A 26,835-nucleotide genomic window follows, 5' to 3' on the forward strand; every position below is an offset into this window, starting at 1 on the left:
TTAGAGCGGCCACCGCCTGGAACAGAGCATCGGCTCGGTCTGGTGGTGGAGAAGTTCTGAAGAAACGAGTTGGCGGACGAGAACTGAACTCTATCCTGTACCCGTGAGACAGAATATCCCTCACCCAACGGTCTTTGACGTGTGACAGCCAGATGTCGCCAAAGTGGGAAAGCCTCCCACCGACCGCGGGTGTGGGAATCGGAGACCGCAAGTCAGGAGGACGCCGTCTTGGCAACGGTTCCTCCGGCTGTCCTTTTTGGGCGTGACTGAGACCTCCAAGAATCTGAGCGTCTCTGGTCTTTTTGAGTCTTTTTTGACGAGGCGAATTGGGACCTGCCCGGTCCTCGAAAGGACCGATAACCAGACTGACCCTTCCTCTGTTGGGGTCTGTTTTGTCTGTGTTGCGGTAAGGATGAGTCCTTACCCTTGGAGTGTTTGATGATTTCATCCAAACGCTCTCCAAACAATCGGTCACGAGAAAAAGGCAAATTGGTTAAGCACTTCTTGGAATGAGAATCTGCTTTCCAATGTCTCAACCACAGGGCCCTACGCAAAACAACGGAGTTGGCTGACGCCACTGCCGTGCGGCTTGTAGCGTCAAGAACAGCATTAATCGCGTACGACGCGAATGCCGCCATTTGCGAGGTCAATGGTGCTACCTGCGGGGCAAATGCACGTGTGACGGAGTCAACTCGCGCAAGCCCGGCTGAGATAGCTTGGAGTGCCCATACGGCTGCAAAAGAAGGCGCTAATGACGCTCCAATCGCTTCATAGATGGATTTCAGCCAGAGCTCCATCTGCCTGTCAGTGGCATCTTTAAGTGCCGCTCCATCTTCAACTGCAACCAAGGATCTAGCTGCAAGCCTGGAAATTGGAGGATCCACTTTTGGACACTGGGTCCAACCCTTGACCACCTCAGGGGGAAAAGGATAGCGTGTATCTTTAAGCCGTTTAGGAAAACGCCTTTCAGGATAAGCGTGGGGTTTCTGGATTGCGTCTCTAAAGTCAGCGTGGTCCAGAAAAGTGCTTAAAGTACGCTTAGGGTATCTGAAATGGATTCTCTCGTGCTGCGAAGCTGACTCCTCCACAAGAGGAGCTGGTGGGGAAATATTTAACATCTTATTGATGTTAAATATAAGATCATTAACTATGGCGTCACCATCTGGTGTATCTAGATTGAGAGCGGTCCCAGGATCAGAATCCTGATCAGTTACGTCCGCCTCATCACCCATAGATTCATCTCGCTGGGATCCTGACCATTGAGATGAATGTGAAGGCCCGTCATAGCGAGCCCGCTTAGGCTGCCCGGGGCCATCGTCCGAGTCAGAGTCTTCACCCTGAGGTGTATATGCCCGTCCCGGAGCTTGGAGCTGAGGGGGACCAGGGGGCAATGATTGCACAGTGTCCGTGGCCTGAAGCACAGGCCTAGCTCGCAATGTGTCAAGAATTTGTGACATAGTGAGAGACATTCTGTCAGCAAAAGCTGCAAACTCAGTTCCTGTCACCTGGACAGCATTCACAGGTGGTACACCCTGGGTCACGTCCAGCAGAGGTCCCGACTGTGCAAGCGCCGCAGGGGCCGAGCACTGCACACAATGGGGGTCCGTGGAGCCTGCCGGTAGAAAAGTCCCACATGCGGTGCAGGAAGCATATAATGTCTGCGCCTTGGCACCCTTGCGTTTTACGGGCGACATGCTGCTGGCTCTCTGCAATGTGAGAGAGTCTATAGCCAAAGGGCGACCAGCGCTATGCAATACAAAGTATTTGTAGAAACAAAATACTAAGAATACTACTGGCACAAGAGGGGGTGAGCCCTGAGGGCTGCTTACCGCCCGCTGAATAGCGGGTAAGAGGCTGCAGAATTCCTTGTCTGGGTCTCCCCGGCTCCCCTCTGCAGCGCAGCGTGTCAGCAGGAATGGCTGCCGGCGTCTGTGGAGAGGGGCGGTCCGTGGGAGTTCCCAAACAAAAGTGCGGGAAACAGTGTCCCCTCTGTGCCGATTGTGAGGGCTGGAGTATGTAAAAACGACTCCAGCCCTCGGCGCTGATGCACTGGCCAGCGTCCCGCCCCTCTCCTGACTGGCAGGTCTGGGGGCGGGAACGAACGGAAGCAGGCCGCAAAAGCCGGGGACTCGAGTTATCAGCGCGGCCGCCGTAAAAGCGCGGGCCGCGCTGAAGTCCCCGGCGCACCACAAGTGCCAGCCGCGCCGCAGTCCCAGCGGCCGGCGTGACCGATTCCTAGACGTGGCCAGCGTCCCGCCCCTCTCCTGACTGGCAGGTCCGGGGGCGGGAACGAACGGAAGCAGGCCGCAAAAGCCGGGGACTCGAGTTATCAGCGCGGCCGCCGTAAAAGCGCGGGCCGCGCTGAAGTCCCCGGCGCACCACAAGTGCCAGCCGCGCCGCAGTCCCAGCGGCCGGCGCGACCGATTCCTATAAGTGTGCCTGCTTCAGCGAAGCTGAATGAGGCCATGGCACAAGCGCCGTAGCGCTGCTGTCCCCCGGCGCACTACAACACCCAGCATGCTGCGGTGTGAGCGCCTGCACGGGGACACAGAGTACCTTGAGGAAGCAGGGCCATGTCCCTGATGTACTCCGCTCCATCCAGCATCTTCTCCAGGGGCTGTAGATGGAGCACGGTCTCAGTGCCTGGAGACCAGTAAATCCCACTTCACCCAGAGCCCTGTAAAAAGGGATGGGGAAGGAATCAGCATGTGGGCTCCTGCCGCCGTACCCGCAATGGGTACCTCAACCTTACAAACACCTCCGACATACAGTGGGGTGAGAAGGGAGCATGCTGGGAGCCCTGTATGGGCCCTCTTTTCTTCCATCCGACATAGTCAGCAGCTGCTGCTGACTAAAAACAATGGAGCTATGCGTGCGTGTCTGACCTCCTTGCGCACAAAGCTAAAACTGAGGAATCTGTACTCCTACGGGAGGGTGTATAGCCAGAAGGGGAGGGGCCTTACACTTTTAAGTGTAGTTCTTTGTGCGGCCTCCAGAGGGCAGTAGCTATACACCCACTGTCTGGGTCTCCCAATTAGGAGCGAAAAAGAAAACACAGTGCCTTATGGGCACGTAAATATACAGTAGCCGGATGGAAACAAAGGTGACCCGTAAACAACATCGGGAAAACATCCGGTAAAGGAAGACCTCACAATCCAAACAGGGTGGGTGCTGTGTCCCCCAAGGAAGACTCAGAGAAAGAGATTTTACGGTGAGTACACAAAAATCCTTCTTTCTCTATCGCCTTCATTGGGGGACACAGGACCATGGGACGTGCAAAAGCAGTCCCTGGGTGGGTACATAAGCTGTCCTACAGAACCAAAGCAAACAACAAATTCTGTGGGAACGCTCTGTACAAATGTTTACTACCTTTTTAGAGGTGTGCGACGGCCGTCTGCAACACCTTTCTCCCAAGGCAGGCATCTGCTGATGCCTGGGTGTGGACCCTGTAAAACCTGGTGAAGGTGTGAAGACTGGACCACGTTGCGGCTTTGCAGACTTGCTCGGCTGAAGCCTGGTGTCTGATTGCCCAAGACGCCCCAACTACTCGGGTGGAATGGGCTCTTACTCCCCTTGGAGGGGACGTGTCCCTGATTCGGTAGGACTCCACAATGGCTGATCTGATCCATCTGGCAATGGTAGCCTTGGACGCCGGCATACCCTTCTTGGAACCAGCAGGCAGGCGAACAGGTTGTCTGATTTGCGGAAAGGCGCAGTTCTCGAGACGCAAGTCCTGAGCGCTCGTACTAAGTCCAGAGTGTGTAGTGATCTTTCCAAGGAGTGAGTGGGTGCCGGGCAAAAAGATGGAAGCACGATCTCCTCATTCAGGTGAAAATGAGACACCACCTTCGGCAGGAACTCCGGAGACGGGCGTAGGACAACCTTGTCCTGGTGAAAAACCATAAAAGGTGAGCGGCACGACAGAGCTGCTAGTTCGGACGTTCTCCTGATTGAAGTGACCGCCACCAAAAAAAACACTTTCCAGGATAAGTGTGAGAATGAAGATTCTCTGAGTGGTTCAAATGGAGCCAGTTGGAGGGATCCTAAAACCAGATTAAGATCCCATGGTTCTAGCGGAGCCCGATAGGGCGGATTCAGATGAGCGACTCCTTGGATGAACGTCTTGACCTGCGGACGTGATGCTAGGTTTCTTTGGAAAAGAACAGACAAAGCCGAAACCTGCCCCTTGATGGTTGCCAGCGAGAGACCCGCTTGCAACCCTGCCTGAAGGAACGCTAGAAGCGTCGGTAGTGAAAGAACTAGTGGGGAGAGATTGCCGTTGACCTCGCACCACTGAAAAAATGCCTTCCAGGTGCGGTAGTAGATCTTTGACGATGAGGGCTTTTGAGCCCTAATCATAGTCTGAATCACTTCTGGGGCAAACCCTGACTGGGCTAACAGCCAGGATTCAAGAGCCATGCCGTCAAATTGAGAACCCCTGAATTTTGATGGAAGAGCGGACCCTGAGACAGCAGGTCTGGCCGATCTGGAAGCCGCCATGGGGTGTCTGCGACGAGCTGTGCGAGTTCTGCGAACCATGCTCGCCTGGGCCATTCTGGAGCAATGAGAATCACCGGAATGCCCTCTGCCTTGATTTTCTTGAGGACTCTTGGGATCAGTGGCAGCAGCGGAAAAATGAACGGTAGTCTGAACTGTTTCCACGGAAGAATGAGGGCGTCGACTCCTAGCGCCTGCTGGTCGTGGTAGCGGGATATGAACTGTGGAACTTGATTGTTGAACCGCGAGGCCATCAGGTCCACATCCGGAGTCCCCCACCTGTGGCAAATCTGCTCGAAAACTTCTCTGTTTAGAGACCATTCGCCCGACGCCAGACCCTGTCTGCTGAGGTAGTCGGCCGCTCAATTTTCCGCGCCGGGGATATGTACCGCGGAGATCCTGGCGTTGTGAGACTCTGTCCACTGTATGATCCTCTTCACCTCTCTCACCGCCATGACACTCCTCGTGCCGCCCTGATGATTGATGTATGCCACCGCCGTGGCGTTGTCCGATTGTATCCTGACTGGAGACCCTTGGAGAAGGTGTTGAAAAGCTTGCAGGGCTCGTATGACTGCTCTGATCTCCAAAACATTGATCGGGAGCCGGCTTTCCTGGTAGGACCACTGACCGTGAGCCGTGTGGTGCTGGAAGACCGCTCCCCAGCCCAGAAGGCTGGCATCGGTGGTGACCGTCTTCCAGTGCACTGGTAAGAACAACGTTCCTTTGACGAGATTCTGCCTGTTGGTCCACCAGCGCAGCGAGTGGCGGACTTTCGGGGACAAACGTATCTTGCGATCCAAGGTGAATAGAGACTTGTCCCAATTGTGCAGCAGGAATAGCTGAAGAGGGCGAAGGTGGAAGCGGGCAAACGGAACCACCTCTATTGCCGCCACCATCCGACCTAGGGCCCTCATACCAAATCGTATGGACACCACCCTGGAGTGGAGGAGGGTCTGGACGTCTTTCCGGAGGGAGACAATTTTTCCTGTGGAAGGAACATGCGTCCTTGGATGGTATTGAACTCCATGCCTAGGAAGGTAATCCGGCGAGCCGGGGTCAACGAGGACTTCTTCCGATTGATGAGCCAACCGAGACGGGATAGAGTGTCGATGGTGATCTGTACACTTAGACGACAGTCGTTGAAAGAGGACCCTTTGATCAGTAAGTCGTCCAGGTATGCAATTACCAAAACACCTCTGGAGTGCAGGATCGACTTGGCAGCAGCCATGACCTTCGTGAACACTCGAGGCGCGGAAGCAAGACCAAACGGTAGGGCAGTGAACTGATAATGATCGTGTGCTACGGCAAAGCGTAGGAATCTTTGGTGCTGGTGTGCAATTGGGATATGCAGATATGCGTCCTGTATGTCCAGAGAGGCGAGGAATTCGCCGACCTCCATGGAGGCAATCACCGATCGGAGGGACTCCATGCGAAATCTTCTGGTTCTGACGTACCTGTTGAGGATCTTGAGGTCGAGAACAGGGCGCACAGTGCCATCCTTCTTGGGGACAACGAAGAGGTTGGAGTAAACTCCTCTGAACCGCTCCGAATCTGGAACCGGAATCACGACCCCTGAGCGGTGCAGAGATTTGATGGCGCGAAAAAAGGGGCGAGCTCGCGCGTCCGACTCGGGAGGATGGGAAAGAAAGAAGCGGCTTGGAGGAATTGACGTAAATTCTATCTTGTAACCCGAGACTAGGATTTCTCTGACCCAAGCGTCTGTGATCAAAGGGAGCCAGACGTGTTGGAACCGAGAAAGGCGCCCCCCCACCTGGTCTGCGCTGACGCGCGAAGACCAGGAGTCATTTGGAGGAGTATCGCTGAGATCTAGATGCTGGTTTGGCAGGCTGGCGTGGTCTGGAACGCCAGGAGGGATTTGTTTTGAAAGACGGGTTCTTCCTGCTTCTCTGCGGGGATCTGTTCCTCCTAGGCTGTGCCGGGGAACTGAAGCTGCGAAAGGGGCGAAAACCCGAGGTCGGCTGGCGGCGTTGGAAACGTCTTGGTCTCAGCTGTGGAAGGGAGGTGCTCTTTCCTCCCGTAGCCTCGGCGATAATCTGATCGAGCCTGTCCCCAAACAGTCGGCCTCCTGCAAACGGGAGGGCGGTAAGTGATTTTTTTGAAGCCGCGTCTGCATTCCAGGCTCTGAGCCAGACTGCCCGGCGGATTGCCACCGTGTTGCTGGCCGCTTGTGCTGCGCAATTGGCTGTAGACAGAGATGCGTTAATGATGTACTCACCCGCCAGGGCAATCTGTGCAGCCATGTTGACAAGCTCGGGATCGCCCGACTGCGAGCGAAGCCCTCTGCGGAGGGTGTCGGCCCAGGTCACCATGGCCTTAGCTACCCAGACGGCGGCGAAGACCGGAGACAGTGCCGCGCCTGCAGCCTCAAAAGCCGAATGGGCGAATCTCTCGATGTTACGGAGCTTGGCGTCACGGAGCGATGTTCACTGCGGCAGAGACAGAACTGTATGCGAGGCCAGACGGGAGACCGGAGGGTCGACCACCGGTGAGCCCGCCCATTCCTTCCTGAGATCTTCGGGGAAGGGATAGTGTAAATCAATCGACTTACCTTTGTTGAACGTCTTGTCCGGCTGCTGTCTGTGCTTGCGTAAGATCTCAGCGAACTCCGGATGATCGCAGAAATACCTGTGAACACGCTTAAGTCGTTTGAAAGATACCTGTGAGCTCTGGGTGGTGGCAGAGTTAGGCTGTAGCTTCAGCGTCGTATTCACCGCGTCGACCAGGCTGTCCACCATACGCCTGACGTCGGCTGCCTGATCCAAGTCCATAAGGGAGGCTACATCCGACTCTTCCACTGAATCATCACACGGTCTCGGAGACGAGTGGCTCTCGGGCCTTGGAGGGGAGAGAGACCTCTGGGAGGAATCGGAAGACGAGACCGTGCGGGTCCGCTTCCGCGCTCCCGTAGTCGGTTCTGGGTCAGACCGGCTGTCATCCTGCGACGGCTGGACCTGCGGGGCATGGTTGAGCGTAGGGAGTGACTGCAAAGCCTGCGCGATGGTCTGAGACGCCCTCGACAGGGAATCCACCGACTGGGAGAGAGAAGTCAGCCACTCCGGGGGAGGGAGCGCATTGGGGCTCGGTGCATCCTGTACTGCTGCAGTAGCGAGTGGGATGGGGGTGTCGGCGGCGTCTGGGGCAATCTGCGTGGGCTGTGGGTCAGGGACGCAAGCTGCGCAGAGGGGGGTAGCCTGGCCTTGGGAGAATTTTTCGTTGCAGGACGAGCACGCAAAATGCATTATGAACGGGACCTGTTTGGAACGGGAGGACTTAGAGTTAGGCATGGCTGCTCAGGGCTCCTACTAGAGACACTAGGGAGGAGACAGGAGATAGGAGGAAAAAAATGAGGAGAAAAAAATGTAAGAAAAGTTGCTGATCCTAATCAGAACCAGCACTCACCCAGGCCTGTGTCCTCCCCGGGTCAGCAGTAGGCTCAGAGTAGCTGGGGGCAGCCACCGGACAAGAGATGCTGCTGCTCAGTGGTCTGCCTGTGCTGTGGTGGGCCGTTTGCTAGAAAACGCGGGCTTTTGCCTCTTTTTTTTTAATTTATTTTACTGAGGGGGCGTGCTAGGGATGATATCTGCTGCTGCTGGACAGAAAAAGCGGGGGGCGGGCCCGGAAGACGCGCGCGCAAACGGGGGGGCGGAGAGCTCCGGCCTAATGTAGGCCCGAAGCCGGGGACTAAATTTGAGAGCGGCGGCCGCCAGGAGCGCAGCGCTGCGCGCGGAGCAGGTCTTACCTGCGTCCCTGCGCGGTGTCCAGGTCCCTGGGTCCCATTCTGGCTGCTGGAGGCCCCCGGTGAGTGCAGGCTTGTGCTGGCAAGTGCCAGGGGAGGCTGCTGGGGGGCTGTGTGGGAGACTGCAGAGAGCTCCTGCGCTGCAGTGTGTGCTCCTTTGCCTGGGCCCAGTGAAACAGGGGAGAACGCTGGGGGAGGCCTGGTGCTGTAAGCGCTCCTGCGCTTGCGATGTTTCCTCGCCGTCTCCATCCGAAACACCCCTTGGGACGGTACCATAGGGGTCGACGGGGAGTGAGCCCATAAAAAACGTAGATGCGTGGGACCCCAATCAGCCCCTGGGGTGGTAGCATGGGGCCGGAGGGGGATAAGGGCTGGGAACGATACCCTGGCATTCCTGGCTCTGTATGGAAGAGCAGGCGAGGATACTCTCTGATGCGGGATCTTTAATCCTGGAGAAGAGATAAAAAACGTAAAAGGATGAGAATGCTGAGCGGCGCCGTATAGTTGAAAAAAACGGAAAAAAAGAAATAGCCTAGGCTGAGGTTGGCCCACAGAGATATGGGCCCACATCAGCCTCCTACGACACTAAGCAAAAAACTGGCATAGTACCGCCTCCGGCTCAGGGTGTACACTGCCAGGGAGGAGCTAACTTTTTTTATGTTCACTTAGTGTCAGCCTCCTAGTCACAGCAGCATACACCCATGGTCCTGTGTCCCCCAATGAAGGAGATAGAGAAAGACAACTCACACTGCTCTCTAAGGCTGCTTTCACACATCCGGTTTTTCCTGTGCGACACAATCCGGCGCTTTGCAGAAAAAACGCAACCGTTTTTTTTTTGCCGCCGGTTGCGTTTTTTTGCATAGACTTACATTAGTGCCGTATTGTGCCGCATGGACTTGCGTTCCGTCCGGTTTTTGCCGCATGCGGCAGATTTAGCCGATGCGGCGGCCGGATGGAACATGGCCTGGCACGTTTTTTTGTCCGGCAAAAAAAACCTTATTGTGCCGCATCTAGCCGATGCGGCGCGATTTGCAATGCATGCCTATGGACGCCGCATGTGGCGTCCTGCAGCAAAAAACGCATCCGGCCGCCGCATGCGTTTTTTCCACTGCACATGCTCAGTAGCCTGCCGCAAGCGGCAAAAACCGGACGGGCCGCATGTAAAAAACTTATGGAAAGGATGCGGTATTGTCGCCACATCCGTTGCATAGGTTTTAGAGATGGATTGTCCGGCTCTCCTAAAACCGGAGGTGTGAAAGCAGCCTAAGGAAACCATGTTCAGGGCTCCAGAGAGACAATGGTGTACAGTATTTTGCCTCCCTTTATAATCAAATAATGCATTTCCACACTTGTGTGACAGTACAGGAAGTATAACTATGCGTTTCAGTTTGCACGATACATTGTACTTACATGACAGAGTCACTAGTAGCCGTGCAGACAGCAGCCAAGTGCAATGTCACGGAGACACCTTCTAATGGGCCAATGACTCCATCTTCATCTAGGTCTTCTCCTTCCAAGGTGTGCAGGAGAGACAAACACTTCTTGTTTATTTCTCTCCAGATTGAAAGCTTAGACTTCACATCCACTGTAACAGCCCTGTAAATGTCACAATGAAGGCAAACTTAGAGGAAAGAGAGGATTCTTTGTGGACTACTAATAGTTTAACGCTTCCAACACGTGATTTTCAGTTTTTTTGCGCTTTTGGTTTTCCTCCCAATTCTACACAGAATGAAAACTCTTTATTTTTCGCTCGACAAAGCTGTAAGTGGGCTTGCTTTTTGCAGGATGAGTTGTAATTTTGAATGACCGCAATTTTAACTAACACTGAAACGGCAACAACAGTGAGATCATGTATTTTAACTGCCACGGTCAGAAATGTAGACTGGCATATAAGGGGTTATACAGCAGCAACTGGAGCTAACTTTGGTCGCTAGTGTTAATGGCGGATACTGGCTGTATAATACAGCAGTCATCAACTGTGTGATGTGCAGTCTCCAAATGCCAAAAAGGGGTTAAATAACATGTTTAATGTACAGAAGCTGTGCGGTCAAATCAAAACCGGCATTGCAAATCCGTGGCAATTCAATGCAAACCGTGAACACTCTTGTCAAGCAACAACTAACCACATGGAGAAAGACTGAGCCATTCAGCACATGCAGCACTTTTATATCAGTAGTTCAGAAGTGTCTGTGCACATACTCTGCAACGTGATCTCTCCCTATCAGTGGTGAAAAACAAGCTGGGAACAAGGAGAAACGTCCAGGCATGAGAGAGCAGTCAGACGGCTGTATCAAACTGACGACGACTGCAATGCTCAGACTCTCCGGCAGCTCACCGGACCAGAGCGGGACAGCTGCATAGAAATAAATATGGTCAGGCTTAGATAGAGAGCCGTCGGCTAGTCCGAGCATTGCAACCGGATCGTTGTCTGTGAAATTCGGTCGTCTGCCTACACTCTAAGACCCGCAACACACATCCGTGTAATTTGTACGTGTGCGGTACATATTTGCACGTACCGGAGACACGTACACACGGAGACCCATGTTAATCAATGGTAGATGGCACACACACGTAAAATCACACGGAACGTGTGTCCGTGAGGTAAGTACGTGTGTGCGCTTTTCTACACAGACAACATGTCCGTTTTTGGCCAGCAGCACGCAGGCACGGACCCACTTTAGTCTATGGGTCCGTGCCTGCACGTACCGCACACGGAGTATGTCCGTGTTCAGCACGTTTCGTGCGTGTGCGTTTTTACACTAGCGATCTTATTTTTTTTTACTTTTTTTTAATTAAAGTCAGTATACTTACCTTTTTTTCTGCTGTTCTCAGTCATACTTACATTGGCGCTCGGTTATTTTCTTCCCCCGGCTCATACCGCTCCCCGATCACCAGCGCGGCGAGGAACAGCTGTGCAGAGAATACGCGGCAACAATTACTTTGAATATGCCGGCCGCTCATTAATCAATCTCGTATTCCCTGCTTTCCCCACCCACCGGCGCCTATGATTGGTTGCAGTGAGACACGCCCACCACGCTGAGTGACAGCTGTCTCACTGCACCCAATCACAGCAGCCGGTGGGCGTGTCTATACTGTACAGTAAAATAAATAAATAAATTAAAAAAAAACGGCGTACGTTCCTCCCCATTTTAATTCCAGCCAGATAAAGCCATACGGCTGAAGGCTGGTATTCTCAGGATGGGGAGCCCCACGTTATGGGGAGCCCCCCAGCCTAACAATATCAGTCAGCAGCCGCCCAGAATTGCCGCATACATTATATGCGACAGTTCTGGGACTGTACCCGGCTCTTCCCGATTTGCCCTGGTGCGTTGGCAAATCGGGGTAATAAGGAGTTATTGGCAGCCCATAGCTGCCAATAAGTCCTAGATTAATCATGTCAGGCATCTCCCCGAGATTCCTTCCATGATTAATCTGTAAATTACAGTAAATAAACACACACACCCGAAAAAATCCTTTATTAGAAATAAAAAACACAAACATATACCCTGGTTCATCACTTTAATAAGCCCGAAAAAGCCCTCCATGTCCGGCGTACTCCAGGATGGTCCAGCGTCGCATCCAGCTCTGCTGCATGGAGGTGACCGGAGCTGCAGCAGACACCGCCGCTCCTGTCAGCTCCACGCAGCTAATGAAGGCAATAGCGCGATCAGCTGTATTCAGCGTTGGCCACGAGAAACCTCAGTGACAGCTCAGCTGATCGCACTATTGCCTTCATTAGCTGCGTGGAGCTGACAGGAGAGGCGGTGTCCTCTGCAGCTCCGGTCACCTCCATGCAGCAGAGCTGGATGCGACGCTGGACCATCCTGGAGTACGCCGGACATGGAGGGCTTTTTCGGGCTTATTAGGCTATGTGCGCACTAGAACTGTGAAGTTTCTCAAGAAAATTTCTTGAGAAACTTCTTGTAGTGAAAGATTTCCGGACCTCCGGAAAAAATCCGCGGCAAATCCGCATGCGGATTTGCCGCGGAATAGCCGCGAAATTGCCGCGATTTACCCGCAGGTGGTTCCCTGCGGATTTTTGCAGGCTGTACTGCCGAAATCCGCAGGGTACCTGCGGAAATAATGGACATGTTCATTTTCTCAAGAAATTTTCTCGAGAAATTCTTCTCAAGGAAATTTCTTGAGAAAAATCCGCACAAGTGCGCACAGCTATTTTTTTTTTCCATAGAAATTGCTGGGAAATGTCTGCACAAAGATTGCAGACATTTCTCAAGAAATTTCCGCGGCAAATCCGCGGGTAAAAAGCTCTAGTGCGCACAGAGCCTTAAAGTGGTGGACCAGGGTATATGTTTGTGTTTTTAATTTCTAATAAAGGATTTTTTCGGGTGTGTGTGTTTATTTACTGTAATTTACAGATTAATCATGGAAGGAATCTCGGGGAGATGCCTGACATGATTAATCTAGGACTTATTGGCAGCTATGGGCTGCCAATAACTCCTTATTACCCCGATTTGCCAACGCACCAGGGCAAATCGGGAAGAGCCGGGTACAGTCCCAGAACTGTCCCATATAATGTATGCGGCAATTCTGGGCGGCTGCTGACTGATATTGTTAGGCTGGGGGGCTCCCCATAACGTGGGGCTCCCCATCCTGAGAATAACAGCCTTCAGCCGTATGGCTTTATCTGGCTGGTATTAAAATGGGGGGGACAGCACGCCGGTTTTTTTAATTATTTATTTATTTTACTGCACAGTATAGACACGCCCACCGGCTGCTGTGATTGGGTGCAGTGATACAGCTGTCACTCAGCGTGGGGGGCGTGTCTCACTGCAACCAATCATAGGCGCCGGTGGGTGGGGAAAGCAGGGAATACGAGATTGATTAATGAGTGGCCGGCATATTCAAAGTAATTGTTGCCGCGTATTCTCTGCACAGCTGTTCCTCGCCGCGCTGGTGATTGGGGAGCGGTAAGTATGAGAGAGGGCTGCTAACTTCAGTCACTCGGGGGATTAGCGGTCACCGGTGAATCCTTCACAGGTGACCGCTAATCAGTACGCGGCACACAGACAGAGCCGCGGCATGACAATGAAGTCGGGTGAAGTTCACCCGAGTTCATTCTCATCGCGCAACTCTGTCTGCTGTCAGCCGACATGTATCAACAACATTGTGCAACGACATTGTGCAACACACAAACAGCCATTCCACACGGACATTCCACGTACACATACACGGGCATTTTACACGTACACACGGCTCGCATACGCCATCACACGGATGCCATACAAACCGGAGAAACGCCCCAAAAAAACGGAACACGGACCCGAAAAATGGACAGTGTCATACGGACGTTTTTTTGCGGAAGTGTGTTTTAGGCCTAAGGCTGGTTTCAGACGTCCGTGTTTTAGGTATGTGTGACATCCGTTTTTAACATGGATGCCACACGTAGCCATGTTACCCTATTGTGCACTCTCACACGGCCGTGTTTTCACATGGACCGTGTGGCCCCGCTATTTCACACGGAGACGTGCCCGTTTTTTCTCCAGCAGCACGGATGTCACACGGACCGCACACTGATGTGACCGGAGAAAACACCGTTTTTTAAATAAAATGATTTTCTATAGTTACCTGTATCCAGTGATGGTGTCTCCGGCTCTGCTGCCTCCCGCTCCTGACCCCCGCTCATTATTTTCATTGATTATTCACCGCAGTGAGCAGCTGGGAGCAGGGACTTCGCGGTGACAGCGAAGGAGACAGCACCGCCAAGGACAGCATCGCTGGGACATCGCTAGTGACAGGTGAGTATCCTGCCAGCAGTGTGTGCACAGGGACGTTCAAGAGGTCATCGGATTTCCCAATGAACTCTGATGACCTCCTGATGACACCCCTGCGACAACTGCGCTACAGCGAGTGTCACAATGGTGACCTCCAGGGGTTCACGAGAGTTCATTGGGAATCCTTATGAGTCCCTGGATGACACTGCACAAACTGCTGTATACTCACGTGTCACCGGCGATGTCCCCGGTGATGTCCCCAGCGATGCTGTCCTCGGCTGTGCTCTACCCAGCCTGTCCCCGCGATGTTCCGGCTTCCAGATCCTCAGGCAGTGAATAATCAATGAAAATAATGAGCGGGGATCAGGAGCGGGACGCAGCAGAGCCGGAGACAACATCGCTGGATACAGGTAAATCTAGAACATCTTTTCATTATAGAGACACGTGTTTTACCAGGTACGTGTCACACGTATGGACAGCCTAAGGAGAAGTGTCTACTGGGTGGCCCACTTCAGTTCTCTCCACCTAGCTTGGCCTGATTGACAATAACAAAATCCAACTTTCTGTAATGAGGAAGACTGTCAGGATTTCATGCTGTCCGTGGTTCCCTTTACTCCCTTAGCACAAAAGGATGTGAATATATCTCCACAGTGGGGTCCACATGTGAGGAGTGGGCTCAGGAGCAATAGAGCCAGCATCTGTCTCTAACAACAGTGGCCGCAGCTAAGCTCTCATAGCTGATGTTAAGCATTTAGATGGTACTATCAATTTCTCACAGCTACAGTCATGGCCGAAAGTGTTGGCACTAGGGATGAGTGAACCTGGGGTTCGGTTTTCGACCCGAACACCAAATTTAAAAATCAAAGTTTGGGTTCAGATGCTTTACGTGCGAGCAAAGCTGTGCTCAGGTACGCTCGGTGCTCAGCCCTGTGCAAGCCGCTTGCAGTGTTTGAACGGCGCACACTGGGGGTAACAGCGTGATCACATGTAGTGTGCAACAAAAAAAAAAAAAAAGAAGAAGTATTTCTCCTCAAAAATGATTGCAATTACACGTTTTACCTGTTTATTTCCTTTGTGTGCACAAAACACAAAAAAAGAACAGAACACAAAAAAGAAGGCATATTGGACATAATTTCACACAAAACTCCAAAAATGGGCAGGACAAAATTCTTGGCACCCTCAATTTAATATTTGATTGCACACTCTTTGTACTAAATAACTGCAATTACGGTACTTTCTATAACCAGTAACAAGTTTCTTACACCTCTCAACTAGAATTTTGTACCACTATACTTTTGCAATCTGCTCCAGGTCTCTCATATTGGAAGGCGCCTTCTCCCAACAGCAATTTTAAGATCTCTCCACAGGTGTTCAATGGGATTTAGATCCGGACTCATTGCTGGTCACTTCAGATCTATCTTGTGTTGCAGCCTTTCACCAATTCCCTGCTGTCCATGTCTAGGGAGATTAGCTACAGTGCCATGGGTTGTATACTTCTTTATTATGTTGTGCACTCTGGACAAAAAAAAACAAAACATAGAAATCTCTCGAGATGGACTTGTAACCTTGAGATTGTTGATATTTTTCAAAAAAAAAAATAGTTCAAGTCCTCAGACAGTTCTCTTCTCCTCTTTCTGTTCTCCATGTGGCACACACAGACACACCATGCAAAGATTGAGTCAACTTCTCCCCTTTCTATCTGGTTTCAGGTGTGATCTTCATATTGCCCACATCTGTTACTTGCCACAGCTGAATATGAACGAACATCACTTGCTTGTAACAAAGTTGTTTACCCATTTTGTAAAGGTGCCAACAATTTTGTCTTTTCCATTTTTGGAGTTTTGAGTGCAATTATGTCCAATATGCCTTTTTTTCTCTGTTTTTTTTGTGTTGTTCCAATACAGATAAAGGAAAAAAACATGAGTATAACAAAACATGTGTAATTAAATAATTTTCTGGGAGAAATACTTAATTTTCTGGAACAATTTCTAAGGTGCCAACACTTTCAGCCATGAATGTAAATTTAACGGGAGAACGTCGCTAGTGTGCACATGCACTAGACCTCATCAGTCCCTCAAAATTTGAAAGTGAGGTACCAATAGGTTAATATAACAGGCATGAGCTGTTTCAGTAGATTGCATGATGAAAAGAATGGGGTCATTCAAAATTATAACCAGTCGCACAAATAATAAGCATTCATACACATACACCTATGTTGAAAGAAAAATAAAAAGTTATGACTATAGAAAGGAGTGGAAAAAAATATGAAAACGCAAAAATAAAATATAGGCTAGGCATTAATGGATTAAGCAGGTTGCTATCCTGTTCTACCAGGGAGGGAGGTATTATAGTGCAGTGGACCTGGTCCTTATCCAGGGCTGTGTGGTCTAGTGACCGATCCACTGTAACAGCACATTCAACTAGCAGTGAAAGAAGCAATGCTATGAATGTGATGACAATTACACTCCAGGCTGGACGGGTTTCCTCTGTGTTTTTGCTGATAAACTTAAGCGAGGCCTCTTCTCCTGAATCTCATCGCCGCTGCTTCCGCCTTCAGACTCCGTAGTGGGGGGCAGTGTGAGGGTCTGCTGCTGACAGAGGAAGTCCTCTCTCGCCTTCTGGAGAGCCGCATACATTGAGGCCACCAAATACTGAGACAAGAGCAAATAGACATGAAATCATTAATAACCGGGAAACAACCAATCATGAGCTGACTAACCCTCCTGATAATGCTTGCATATCATGTTTGGTCATACTAGTAAAAATACAAGTATACATGACTAGTGCATACATGACCCTATATGACCAACACCTGCATATACTATCCAATATTACCAATACTGCTATACATTACTTTATATAACTGGTATACATTATTCTATATTGACCGACGTGTATGTTATTCCATATGACTGATCAATCTATACGTCATCCTATATGACCAGTATCTGTACACATTATGCTACAGTATATGACCTATACATGTATACATTAGTCGGTATGAGCTATATGTGTATGCATTATTCTACATTCTTCACCGATACAAGTATACATTTTATCCCATATGACCGACACGTGTAAAACTTTTATTCTTTATGATTGATACATGACCGATGTACTATTTTGGATAATTCTCATATTCTTAAGTGGGTAAAATAGCAAAGTGCTTGTAAAGACCTTTGCAATTTACTTTGCCTAGGTTACTGACCCTCTCTGCAGTGGGTCGGTCTTTCTAAACAAGAAATACAGTGCATACAAGCTCTTTACCATAAAGCTTGTCAGTGCTGCTCTGAAGCTGGATGTATCCAGCCAGCTTTAGTAACCTTCTACTCTTCCGATGCTAGAGGTACAGCTGCCTCATATAAGAGCGTGATAACGTAACAATGCAGGCCAGTCGGGTGACCACGTTGCTGGGCAGATTTGTCAGTCAGAAGTGCACCAAATCCCCTAACAAGCAGGAACCTGAAGGCTGGGGAGAAATGGGCTTCTGAAGACAACCCTTTTAAATAAATGTGCCCAGGCAGAAACCATGCCTTACAGTAATATCTCTTACCATTTGCTGACTCTGATTTCCTAGGACATCAATAAAGGCCTTGCAGATACAACGGACATGATCATTGCGAACCTCTTTAGCAGATTCATAGCCTGGAGGTACAACGGTCAGAAAGTACTCTACTACATGACAAAGTGCTTCTCTTATGGTTCCAGATTGGACAACCTTCAAGATACCTCCTTCAAACATAAGTGCTAGCTTCTTCAGCAAAATATTAAGGTAGACCGCTTCTATGCGTTCGTAAGACTCCGGTTCAGGCGGGAACAAAACCTTCACTAAATCTAATAATGGAACTTCAAAGAGCAATTGTTCTTCTAGATCCATGTCATTGATATACGCCAGCATCCCAAAAAACACAGTGAAGAAAAGGTGTGCAGGCTGCTCTGGTGGTCCTCCCAAACTGATGAGCTCCTTTATAAAATGTAAAGCCAGCACTTTCAGCTCTGAACCCCCATAGTCTAGCAAAGAACATCCAATCCCCCAAAGGACCAGGTTCTGTCTTTGGAAATAAAAAGCAGAGATGTCAGCATCATTGTCAGTCAGGACCATTAACATGGTTGTTTCTAGTGACTCCACTTGCTGTATGTTCATCAGCTGAAAAGGAGCGGACCTCAGACTTGCCTGGCTCTCCATACCATTGCATGAAAACCTGCTCACAGATGATGGCCACTCCGCAGACCCCTCCAAACTTTCTTTGTGCAAATGAATAAGATCTTCAAAGAGATGCAGAAAATCGCTTGTAAGTTTGCCGAAGAGAGATGGACTTTTATTTCTAAAAAGGAACAGCAGCGAATGTATGACGGCAGCGGTTTTCTTGTGTAAAGGTTTGCAGCTTGGGGTGGCAGCAATCCGAAGAAGCCTGGTGATAATCCAATTGCTAAACTCTGGAAGGAAAAAAACATATTGTGAACTTAGTCTTCAGAGTAACATGCTGTTAATTACATGCTATGTACACTTTTATAGTCAAAGAGAAGGTTATCCAATGTATCCGGGATTTAAACTATTCTAATCTTTCGGACTCCACAGCTCCTATGCAGAGTGCATTTACTCTGTAGTTAAAACCTGAAAAAAATTCTGAAAACTTATTTTTTTCTATTATTCACTTTGTACATTTGACGGGTTTGCGCGAGGATCAGAGGGAGCAGGCTGTCCACAACCAGACACCAATAAAACACATGCACCTATGAAAAAGAGAATTTTGTTTACTTACCGTAAATTCTTTTTCTTATAGTTCCGACATGGGAGACCCAGACCATGGGTGTATAGCTAGCGACCTCCGGAGGACACACAAAGCACTACACTCAAACGTGTAGCTCCTCCCTCCGGGCTATATACACCCCCTGGATGACAATCTACCCAGTTCAGTGCAAAAGCTGAAGGAGGACATCCACCCATAAGTAGAGATAGAGTAAAACTCGGCAAAACCAGCACTCTGTCTACTAACAACAGCCGTGAAGCACACGGAACAAAAAAACTGCCAACAGGCAACAGGGAGGGTGCTGGGTCTCCCATGTCGGAACTATAAGAAAAAGAATTTACGGTAAGTAAACAAAATTCTCTTTTTCTTCATCGTTCCTTATGGGAGACCCAGACCATGGGACGTTCCAAAGCAGTCCATGGGTGGGAAATAAACGAAACGGAGAAGTAGGCAAAACCTAACTTCACAAATGGGCGACAGCCGCCTGAAGGATGCGTCTGCCCAAGCTCGCATCTGCCGAAGCATGAGCATGCACTTGGTAGTGCTTAGAAAAAGTGTGCAGACTGGACCAAGTGGCAGCCTGACACACTTGCTGAGCCGTAGCCTGGTGCCTGAAAGCCCAGGAGGCACCGACAGCTCTGGTCGAGTGCGCCTTAATCCCCGACGGGGGAGGCACCTGAGAAGATTGGTAGGCATCGGCGATAGCCGACCTAACCCAACGAGCCAAGGTCGGTTTAGACGCCGAAAGGCCCTTGCGCTGACCCGTGGTTAGCACAAAAAGTGAGGTGCACCGCCGAAAAACGGCGGTGCGAGACACATAGATTCGGAGCGCCCGCACCAAATCTAAGGTGTGCAACGCCTTCTCAAAGCGATGCACAGGGGCCGAACAAAAAGAGGGCAATGAAATGTCCTGGTTAAGGTGGAAGGAAGACACCACCTTAGGGAGAAAGTCCGGAGTCGGACGAAGAACCACCTTGTCTTGGTGAAACACCAAAAAGGGGGATTCCGAAGAGAGCGCAGCCAAATCAGAAACTCTCCTGAGAGAAGTTATGGCTACTAGAAAGACAACTTTCTGTGAAAGTCTAGACAAAGGAACCTCCCTGAGAGGCTCAAAAGGGGGTTTCTGTAAGGCCGTGAGGACCAAATTAAGGTCCCAGGGATCCAAGGGTCGTCGGTAAGGAGGAATGATGTGAGATGCGCCCTGCATGAAGGTGCGCACCTGAGCCAGTCGGGCGATACGCCGCTGGAACAATACCGACAAAGCCGACACCTGTCCCTTAAGTGAATTGAGGGACAGACCCAACTGTAGACCCGACTGTAGAAAAGACAGGATGGTCGGCAAGGCGAACGGCCAAGGAGCATGGCCGGAAGAGCGACACCAGGACAGGAAAATTTTCCAAGTCCTGTGGTAAATCTTAGCCGAGGAAGACTTCCGAGCCTGAGTCATGGTGGAGATGACCTCAGAGGGAATGCCTGAAGCCGTCAGGATCCAGGACTCAAGAGCCACGCCGTCAATCTGAGAGCCGCAGAATTCTGGCGGAAGAACGGACCTTGAGAGAGAAGGTCTGGGCGGTCCGGAAGATGCCACGGCACCCCTACGGACAGGCGGAGCAGGTCTGGGTACCAGGCTCGCCTGGGCCAGTCCGGAGCAATGAGTATTACTCGACGGCCCTCCATTCGGATCTTGCGCAGAACCCTGGGCAATAGCGCCAGAGGGGGAAACACATAGGCCAGACTGAACTGAGACCAATCCTGAACCAGTGCGTCTGCTGCGAAGGCTTGAGGATCGTGGGAGCGAGCCACGTAAACCGGAACCTTCTTGTTGTGCCGGGAAGCCATTAGATCTACTTCCGGAGTGCCCCACTTGCGGCAAATTGACCTGAACACTGACGGATGCAGTGCCCACTCGCCGCCGTCCACGGTTTGACGGCTGAGATAATCGGCCTCCCAGTTTTCCACGCCTGGGATGTGGACTGCGGATATGGTGGACTTTGAGTCCTCCGTCCACTGGAGGATTCGTTGAACCTCCAACATCGCCAGACGGCTGTGAGTCCCGCCCTGGTGATTGATGTAGGCAACCGCTGTCGCGTTGTCCGACTGAACCCGAATGTGCTTGCCCGCCAATAGGTGGTGAAAGTCTAGGAGAGCTAGAAACACGGCTCTGATCTCCAGCACATTGATCGGGAGGGCCGATTCGGACGGAGTCCAAGTGCCCTGTGCTCGGTGATGGAGAAACACCGCTCCCCAGCCGGAGAGACTGGCATCCGTGGTGAGGATCACCCAGGACGGAGTCAGGAAGGACCGTCCCTGTGAAAGGGAGAGGGGCTGAAGCCACCACTGAAGGGAGTTCCTGGCCTGTGATGACAGAGCCACCAGCCTGTCCAAAGAAGAGATCCGCTTGTCCCAACAGCGGAGAATGTCCAGCTGCAAGGGACGCAGATGGAACTGGGCAAAGGGAACCGCTTCTATGGACGCCACCATCTGACCCAGCACCTGCATGAGGTGTCTGATGGAATGACGGCGGTGCCTCAGCAGAGAGCGCACTGCCAGACGAAGGGACTGCTGTTTGACTAAGGGCAACTTGACAAGTGCCGGCAGCGTCTCGAATTGCATCCCTAGGTACAAAAGTACCTGGGTCGGGGTCAGAGTCGACTTGGGGAGGTTGACAAGCCACCCGAATTGGACTAGAGTGGCGAGAGTGAGCGAGACACTCCGCTGACAGTCTACACTGGATGAGGCCTTGACTAGAAGGTCGTCCAGGTAAGGAATCACTGCCAACCCCTGGAGGTGCAGGACCGCAACCACTGCTGCCATGACCTTGGTGAACACTCGGGGGGCCGTGGCTAAGCCAAAGGGAAGAGCCACGAACTGGAAATGTTCCTCTCCGATCGCAAAGCGTAGCCAGCGCTGGTGTGAAACCGCAATAGGCACATGCAGATAGGCATCTCTGATGTCGATGGATGCCAGAAAATCTCCCTGGGTCATTGAGGCAATGACCGATCTTAGAGATTCCATGCGAAAGTGCCGCACCTGAACATGCTTGTTGAGAAGCTTGAGATCCAGGATGGGCCGGGAGGAACCGTCCTTTTTGGGAACTAGAAAGAGGTTTGAGTAGAAACCTCTGAACCGTTCCCGGGCGGGGACCGGAACAATTACACCGTTGGTCTGCAGGGATGCCACGGCCTGAGAGAAGGCGGCGGCTTTGGAGCGGGGGGGGTGGACAGAAAAAATCTGTTTGGCGGGCTGGAGGAAAAAGGTATCCTGTAGCCGTGGGTGATGATATCCCGCACCCACTGATCGGCGACGTGTTGCAACCACACGTCGCCAAAGTGGGAGAGCCTGCCCCCGACCAAGGACGTTGCTGGCGCGGCCAGATAGTCACGAGGAGGCTGCCTTGGTGGCAGCGGCTCCTCCGGTCTTTTGAGGACGCGGCTTTGCGCGCCAGTTGGATTTGCGATCCTTGGCGGTAGTGGACGAGACTGTGGGCTTAGAGGATGACCAGGTAGAGGAACGAAAGGAACGAAACCTCGATTGGTTCCTGCCCTGGGTAGGTTTCTTGGCTTTAGCTTGTGGCAAGGAAGTACTCTTCCCGCCAGTAGCTTCCTTAATTATGTCATCCAGCTGTTCCCCAAACAGCCGTGACCCAGTAAAGGGGAGACTCGCAAGGTACTTCTTAGAGGAAGCGTCCGCTTTCCACTCTCGAAGCCACAAGATCCTGCGGATCGCGAGGGAGTTAGCGGAAGCCACTGCCGTGCGGTGAGAAGCCTCCAGGATGGCAGACATGGCGTAGGACGCAAAAGCCGAAGCTCGGGAAGTTAAGGCATCCATCTCAGGAATAGAGTCCCTGGAAAGGGAATGAATCTCCGCCAGAGAGGCAGAGATAGCCTTAAGAGCCCACACCGCCGCAAAAGACGGAGAGAAGGAGGCTCCTGCCGCCTCAAATACAGACTTGGCCAGAAGGTCAACCTGGCGGTCAGTGGGATCCTTAAGAGAAGTGCCGTCGGCCACCGCAACTACTGTGCGGGCTGAGATTCTGGACACTGGAGGGTCCACCTTTGGGGACTGGGCCCAGTCCTTAACTACCTCCGGTGGAAACGGGAAACGGTCATCTGAACTACGTTTCGGAAAACGTTTGTCAGGACAGGCCCTAGGCTTGTTAACAGTGGTCTGAAAGCTGGAGTGGTTAAAAAACATACTCCTAGGTTTCTTAGGAGAGGTAAACTGGTGTACCTCTACCAGAGAGGGTTGATCCTCTGACTCCTGTGGGTTGAGGTTCAGTACGGAGTTAATGGACGCAATCAAGTCACTAACGTCCGCATCACCCTCAGACAAATCAATGGGGTACATAGAGGCAGCGTCTGAGCCCACAGTAAAGGAATCTTCCTCGCCCTGCACCTCGGCTTGTGAATCAGAGCCGTGGGACGAGGAAGGAGAAGGGTCCGTGCGTCTCCGTTTAGGGGGACGGGGTCCTAGGACCTGCTCTGAGGGCTCTGCAGAGCTCGGAGCCGCAGAGACACCCTGAGAGGGAGGCTGATGCATAGACAGCAGCGTCTGGGACAGCTGCCCCATGGAATCGGCAAACGACTTGGAAAGAGCCTGTGAAAAGGATGCTACCCAAGCCGGGGGTTCAGCCACCGGGACCGAAGCAGCCTGAGGGACCCCTGAGGAGGCTCCAGGCTGAGACACAACCATATTAGCACAGTTATCACAATGTGGGTACGTGCTAGGCTCTGGCAGAATTAGCTTGCAAGCAGTGCATATAGCATACATGTTTGCAGCTTTGCTCCTAGTGACAGACATGCTGCTGTGGAGGAAGCTCTGCAGCCAAAACACACTCCTGTAGAAAGCCTGAGTGTATAAAAATCCACAACCATAGGTTGTGGCTTACCAGCCCTGCTCTCTGTGTCCTCCGGATTTCACCGCTCCCCTGTAAAGTGACAGCTTTCCAAAAAGTATGCAGCTGCAACATCCAGCGCTTCTCAGTGATAAAAACGCTGATAAAATGGCGCTGGGAGAAGGAGGGGGGGCGTGTATAAGCCCAGGAGCGGGAAAACAGAAGCACAGAGATACAGGGGGGTAGACAGGGGAGGGGACATCTCCTTAGAGAGAAGTGCCCTCCCCTCTGCTGGCCGGGCGGTGGGCGGCGCTGTATGCAAAACATACAGCAGAAGCCAAAAACGAAACTAGGCCCAAACTGAAGCCGGGGCCTAGATTTCAAAGTGCGGCCGACGAGCAGGCACCGTCGGCGCGGTTCTCATGGGAAATTCCCAGAACCGGCCGAAATTAACAGTAACGCTAAAGCACATACTGCCCCCATAATAAAAGCACCCGGGACCCCTGAAAAAACGTCTCAATACTTAGCTTGGAGACGCAGGGCCATGTCCCTGAGTGGGGTTAACGCTCCTTCCAGCAGGGACCAGACAGGGCTGTGGATGGAGCCGGCCTCCTGCAAGCAGAGAGGACCGTGGAGGCTCCCACTTCAAACAGAGCCTCGACAGAGGATGCGAAGGAGCTCGGCATGTGAAGGCTCCAGCCTTATGAAGATCAACCTTAACAGCACCCCGCAGAGTGGAGCGTGAAGGGACATGCCGGGAGTCCAGATTGGACCCGCTTTTCTTCCAAAACTTTAAAAAATTAAAATAAAATTGAAAAAAATATGAGGAAATAAAAGTGTGTGTATCCTCCTGAAACACAAAGCGTTGAACTGGGTAGATTGTCATCCAGGGGGTGTATATAGCCCGGAGGGAGGAGCTACACGTTTGAGTGTAGTGCTTTGTGTGTCCTCCGGAGGTCGCTAGCTATACACCCATGGTCTGGGTCTCCCATAAGGAACGATGAAGAAATACACCACAGTTCAAAAGTTTGGGGTCGCCCAGACAATTATTGTCTTTTCCATGAAAAATCATATTTGATAAACAAAAGTGAGTTGCATAATGAATAGAAAAAATAGTCCAGACATTGATGAGGTTAGAAATAATGATTTTTACTTGAAATAATAATTTTCTCCTTCAAACTTTGCTTTCCTCACAGAATGCTCCTTTTGCAGCAATTCCAGCTTTGCAGACCTTTGGCATTCTAGCTGTTAATTTGTGGAAGTAATCTGGAGATATTTCCCCCCATGCTTCCAGAAGTCCCTCCACAAGTTGGATTGGCTTGATGGGCACTTTTTGCGTACCGTACGGTCAAGCTGCTCCCACAACAGCTCAATAGGGTTGAGATCTGGTGACTGGGCTGGCCACTCCATTACAGATAGACTACCAGCTGCCTGCTTCCTCCCTAAATAGTTCATGCATAATTTGGAGGTGTGCTTTGGGTCATTCTCCTGTTGTAGGATGAAATTGGCTCCAATCAAGCGATGTCCACAGGGTATGGCATGGCGTTGCAAAATGGAGTGATAGCCTTATTCAAAATCCCTTTTACAAATCTCCTACTTTACCAACACCAAAGCAACCCCAGACCATCACATTACCTCCACCATGCTTAACAGATGGCATCATGCACTCTTCCAGCATCTTTTCAGTAGTTCTGCGTCTCACAAATGTTCTTCTGTGTGATCCAAACACCTCAAACTTCGATTTTCTGTCCATAACACTTTTTTCCAATCTTCCTTTGTCCAATGTCTGTGTTCTTTTGCCCATATTAATCTTTTCCTTTTATTAGCCAGTCTCATATATGGCTTTTTCTTTGCCACTCTGCCCCGAAGGCCAGCATCCCAGAGTCGCCTCTTCACTGTAGACGTTGACACTGGCGTTTTGCGGGTACTATTTAACCAAGCTGCCAGTTGAGGACCTGTGAGGCATCGATTTCTCAAACTAGAGACTCTAATGTACTTGTCTTGTTGCTCAGGTGTGCAGCGCGGCCTTCCACTTCTCTTTCTACTCTGGTTAGAGCCTGTTTGTGCTCTCCTCTGAAGGGAGTAGTACACACCGTTATGGGAAATCTTCAGTTTCTTGGCAATTTCTCGCATGAAATAGCCTTCATTTCTAAGAACAAGAATAGGCTGTCGAGTTTCACATGAAAATTATCTTTTTCTGGCCATTTTGAGAGTTTAATGGAACCAACAAATGTAATGCTCCAGATTCTCAACTATCTAAAAGGAAGGTCAGTTTTACACCTTCTCTAATCAGCAAAACTGTTTTCAGCTGTGCTAACATACTTGCACAAGGGATTTCTAGACATCCATTAGTCTTCTAACAAAGTTAGCAAACACAATGTACCATTAGAACACTGGAGTGGTGGTTATTGGAAATGGGCCTCTATACACCTATGTAGATATTGCATGAAAAACCAGACGTCTGAAGCTAGAATTGTCATTTACCACATTAACAATATATAGAGTGTATTTCTGTCTAATTTAATGTTAGCTTTATTGAAAAAAAAAATGTGCATTAATTTAAAAAATAAGGAAAATATCTAAGCGACCATAAACTTTTGAACTGTAGTGTAAATATGTGAGAACAGGCATGCAAAAACCCAAATGAACAAAACCTCAGTGAGATATTATATGCTGGAAGGAAAGAAACTAAGAATTGCATTTCCCAGTTTCCCTGCTCTATTATATGAAGGTGGTCATCTGAATTGCTAATAGCAGAACATTGGGTAATTTCTAAATATTTCTTGGCAATCACAGCAGCTGACTAAGCCAAGGGAATTGGCCGCTTGTCATACCCCATCTCTGAGTGCCTCCTGTTGTGGAAATGTTAGATTACATGGTGGGCATTTTGATAAATGGACCTTTTAGGCTTCATTCAGACAACTGTTTTTACATCTGTGTTTGGTGATTTTATGTTCTGGGGATAGAACATGTCCACTCTTGATCCAAGTCACGGATCTGTGACTTGGATCAAAATTCCCATACGAGTCTATGGGTTCATGAACATCAGAGAGCACCAAATATCGTTGATGTGATGTCCATGTGCTGTAACGGATAGGAGAAACTTTGTAATTTATTTATTATCAATTCAAACTGCTGATGAAACACTGATGGTAAAAACTGACACACTGACCAAGCGCTGATGAAACGCCGATCCAAATCCTGTTTTTACATAGGAAAAAAAACCACGGACATCTGAATGCGGCCTTATACTATAAGGATAGC

The 26,835-nt window shown here is 50.6% G+C and overlaps 1 protein-coding gene across 1 annotated transcript in view; it reads right to left on the reverse strand.

Annotated features, from left to right (window-relative positions):
* The window catches only part of ATR (ATR checkpoint kinase), a 264,456-nt gene that overhangs the window by 216,608 nt on the left and 21,013 nt on the right, over positions 1-26,835 (reverse strand). The window contains exons 4-6 of the mRNA XM_075340780.1: positions 17,540-18,423; positions 16,450-16,637; positions 9,665-9,850 (exon numbers count right to left, since the gene is read on the reverse strand). Of these exons, the coding sequence (XP_075196895.1) occupies positions 9,665-9,850; positions 16,450-16,637; positions 17,540-18,423 (1,258 nt within the window). The remainder of the gene's footprint in view (positions 1-9,664; positions 9,851-16,449; positions 16,638-17,539; positions 18,424-26,835) is intronic.

The sequence above is a fragment of the Anomaloglossus baeobatrachus genome, chromosome 3, assembly GCF_048569485.1.
Source record: "Anomaloglossus baeobatrachus isolate aAnoBae1 chromosome 3, aAnoBae1.hap1, whole genome shotgun sequence".
Lineage (NCBI taxonomy): Eukaryota > Metazoa > Chordata > Amphibia > Anura > Aromobatidae > Anomaloglossus > Anomaloglossus baeobatrachus.